General features: G+C 36.6%; 1 gene segment (V, D, J or C); it reads left to right on the top strand.

The window, feature by feature from the left end:
- The first annotated feature begins 368 nt into the window (after positions 1–368).
- On the top strand, positions 369–981 carry LOC137013809 (immunoglobulin kappa variable 4-1-like). The segment is given in 2 exon segments: positions 369–423; positions 513–981. Coding segments are annotated over 2 exon segments (378 nt in total).
- The last annotated feature ends 2,584 nt before the right edge of the window (positions 982–3,565 follow it).

Below are 3,565 nucleotides of genomic sequence, written 5' to 3'. Positions count from 1 at the left end.
ATTAGGATATATATCACAACTATAGGGAAGAAAATATGAGAGCAACATTTTAATGTTGCAAGGTTCATCATTTATGAAGCAAACTCAATTCAAATAATAATAAAATGGTACAGTAATGAAATGAGAATAGCACATAAATATTAATAAAAACATTATCTATGAACTTATTTCAGAATCTTGATGATTTGATATATTTGATGTTGTGATTGACAGGATGAGATGAACGAGTTCCTCCTGAACCTTCATTTAGAGCCTCATTTAAATACAGAATGAGTTCATTTGCATATTGATCAGATGCTTCAGTGCTCTGAGAGTGTTTATAGTGCTGTGAGTTTAACACTTCATCACTGACACACACAACAATCTTCATCAACATGACCTTCATCATCATCTTCATCTGGACTCTCACAGCGTTTGCTCAAGGTTTGTGGAGCACAAGTTTGATATCATTTCATTTCTTCAAGTATATTGTCAAAGTTTTGAGTTGATTTTCGTCTTGTTGTGTGTTTCAGAGTGTAGAGGACAGATCACCGTCACTCAGAGTCCCTCAATGACAGCAGCTCAACCAGGACAAACTGTGAACATCAACTGTAAAACCAGTACAGATGTGCCCAATTGTAGTGGGAATGATAAATGTATATCCTGGTACTTACAGAAACCTGGAGAAGCTCCTAAACTCCTGATTTATTATACAAAAAGCCTCCAGTCAGGAACTCCATCTAGATTCAGTGGCAGTGGATCTAACAGTGATTTCACTCTGACCATCAGTGGAGTCCAGACTGAAGATGCTGGACATTATTACTGTCAGAGTTTTCACAGTGGTGGTGTGTTCACACAGTGATAAAGAGTCGTACAAAAACCTCCGTCAGTCAGAGTCACAGTGACTGAACTGATACTGCAGCTGCTCACACACTTTCACACACTTTCACACACTACTGACACACAGAGGACAAACACAGGAACTACACATGTGCTCAAAACTGACTTATGACTGAAATCAGCTCTATTAGACTGTGATCTGTCCTGTGACAGACGGGTTTGACTCAAATATGCTCAGAATCAGAGAAAACAGAGTGTGTAAATTAATATGTAGATTCATATGTTGTTTTGTTTTTGTACATTAAACTACACTAAAGTCATGGTGTATCAGTAACATGCAGATGTTTTTCAAGCAGCTCCTTCATCTAAAGCTGTTTCTAAATGTATTACTCATAACTCATTTCTCATGAGCAGAAGTGAAAGTGTTCCAGTTGAGAGCGTTGAACCAATCAAAGAGTGAAACTGTGAGTTTGAGGTGAAAATCACATTTGCATTGGCAGGTTTAGTGATTGTGATCCTCTCAGAATAGAGCAGCTCCGTCTCCAGTGACCATGTTCAAACCCCAAGAGCTTCATTTGACATTTCCTGCTAAATGCAGCTGTTCTCAACTATTACAATCAATCAAAAGCAGCTGAAACTTTAGTGCAGGACTTTGAATGAACGACACACTGATCAATGATGCAGTCGGACACAAATGTAACGCGTTCAGAAGCTTTATTGGATGAACAGCAATGGCAGCACATTGAAAGACTGCTTCAGTATTGAGCTGTAAATCACGTGACTGCTGCGAATCCTGCCGGACGCTCAGATACGGCTCGTCTGGACCGGAGAAACATCAGCACTGGGAGCTCTTGAGGAACGAGGCCTCATGATCAGCTCCGTCATGTCTTACTCTGCAGACGAAGCGATCCGCGCCTTCCCAGCGTGCTTTGCTGAGGCTCAGGACGCTGCTGCGGCTGTAGCGTCCATCCCGCTCGCTCTCTGCGCTGGTCTGAACCCCCTCGGTGACCTCTGACCCGTCCAGCGTCCAGCTCACCGTCGCCCCCTGTGGAGAGTAAGAGCTGAGCAGGCAGAGCAGTGCGGCTGAGTCTCCAGAGATCTGCAGAGAAGAGGGCGGCAGCAGAGACACGGAGGGCTTCACTGCGGGACCAGCTGCACAAACACACACAAACAACACCAACGTCTTTAGATCATCAATTAGTCAGATGTCACACACAGTAATGGAGGAAAAATCACAATCATTTCATCTTTACAGAAATTCACATCACTGCTTTCTTTCATAAACCACATAGTAATGATCCTGCATTTAAATATTCTCAGTTCAAATAAAATATTCACTGCTACTAAATATATGAAGTACAAGATATATGAATAAATATAAATCAGTTCTCTGAAGCAGACATGATATACAGCAAATATTACAGTCATTTCATCTTTTTTGAATAAGGTTCAGTTTAATCTCAAACTGATTTTAAAAACATTGTCCACAAACTGATGATTTATATGTAGAAAACTAATTTAAATGATCATTTCATTATTAACTTAAGACACTCACAATCATAATTATCAGCAAATGTAAGATAAAATTATGAATTTTTCAGATCTTTCTATTTGTCTGATGATGACGTCTACAAAATTAGAATTATTTTGTCCGTATCGTCAAACTTTTGTTTCATGCATTACAAAATTTCTGAATTATTAAATTTACCAAGAATTTTGGACACAATTATGTATTTTGAGAAATAATTGAAAATTTCAGAAAATATTGCAATCAATATATTAAAATACAAACAATGTCAGTTAATATAATATCTGAAATTACTCTTGTAAAAAGAAATAAATATATAAAAGCAACATAAAATATGCCTTGCAATGAAAAAATATAAATATCATGAAATATCACTGAATATAAATATGTATTTGTAAAAAAACAGACAGATTTAAAGAAATTAGGAAACAATTAAATTTACTATGAAATATTGTAGTTAATTTTTTTTCAAACAATTTTATAATTTTTAAAACCTTGTTGCAAAATGCTTGTTTGAATAATCTAAAAACAAAACAATTATATATGAACATTTTTAGAGAATTTTAGAGACTTACTGATGGTCAGTTTAGTTCCTCCACCGAAAGTGTACCACAGTGCTTCATTCTAGTGAAAGCGTCGTACAAAAACCTCCGTCACACTCAAATGAACACAAACTCCAGCAGAGAAAGAGACGAACGACACTCACACACACTGATATGAGACTCAACAGCAGCTCTTCTCAACATCAACATGATTGAGCTGAAAACACACACTAAATATTCATCTTTAAAAGAAATACTTGTTATTGCATGATGGATGAAATTTTATAATTAGTCAAAAACTACATTGATCACATTTACAAAACATGTGATTTAAACTCCACTAATTCAATTAAACTGCTTTATAATGAAATCTTTAGCCAGATTTAGATGGTCATTCTCTATTGGATGACCTTTGACCTGTTCTACAGTATCATGATGATATCAAATCTGCAGCACAGGTATTAAATGCTCTCAGCATCAAAGTCTGAATGAAACTGATCATTAAAACAGTGTTTAGAGGGAGAAGATCCACCCAAAATAACATGAAGTCAATCAGGAGTGTCTGTTTCTGAAAATGATCAACAGAAATTTATTAGCAAAGATACTAAATGACAAAACAGTGTTTCTGCTGTCTTCAGGTAAATGATCTGGAGTGTGTTTGCATATTGATCAGATG

The sequence above is a fragment of the Chanodichthys erythropterus genome, chromosome 23, assembly GCF_024489055.1.
Source record: "Chanodichthys erythropterus isolate Z2021 chromosome 23, ASM2448905v1, whole genome shotgun sequence".
Taxonomy (NCBI): domain Eukaryota; kingdom Metazoa; phylum Chordata; class Actinopteri; order Cypriniformes; family Xenocyprididae; genus Chanodichthys; species Chanodichthys erythropterus.
Note: the sequence above shows the minus strand (reverse complement) of the source record. Positions and strands in the feature narration are given on the sequence as shown.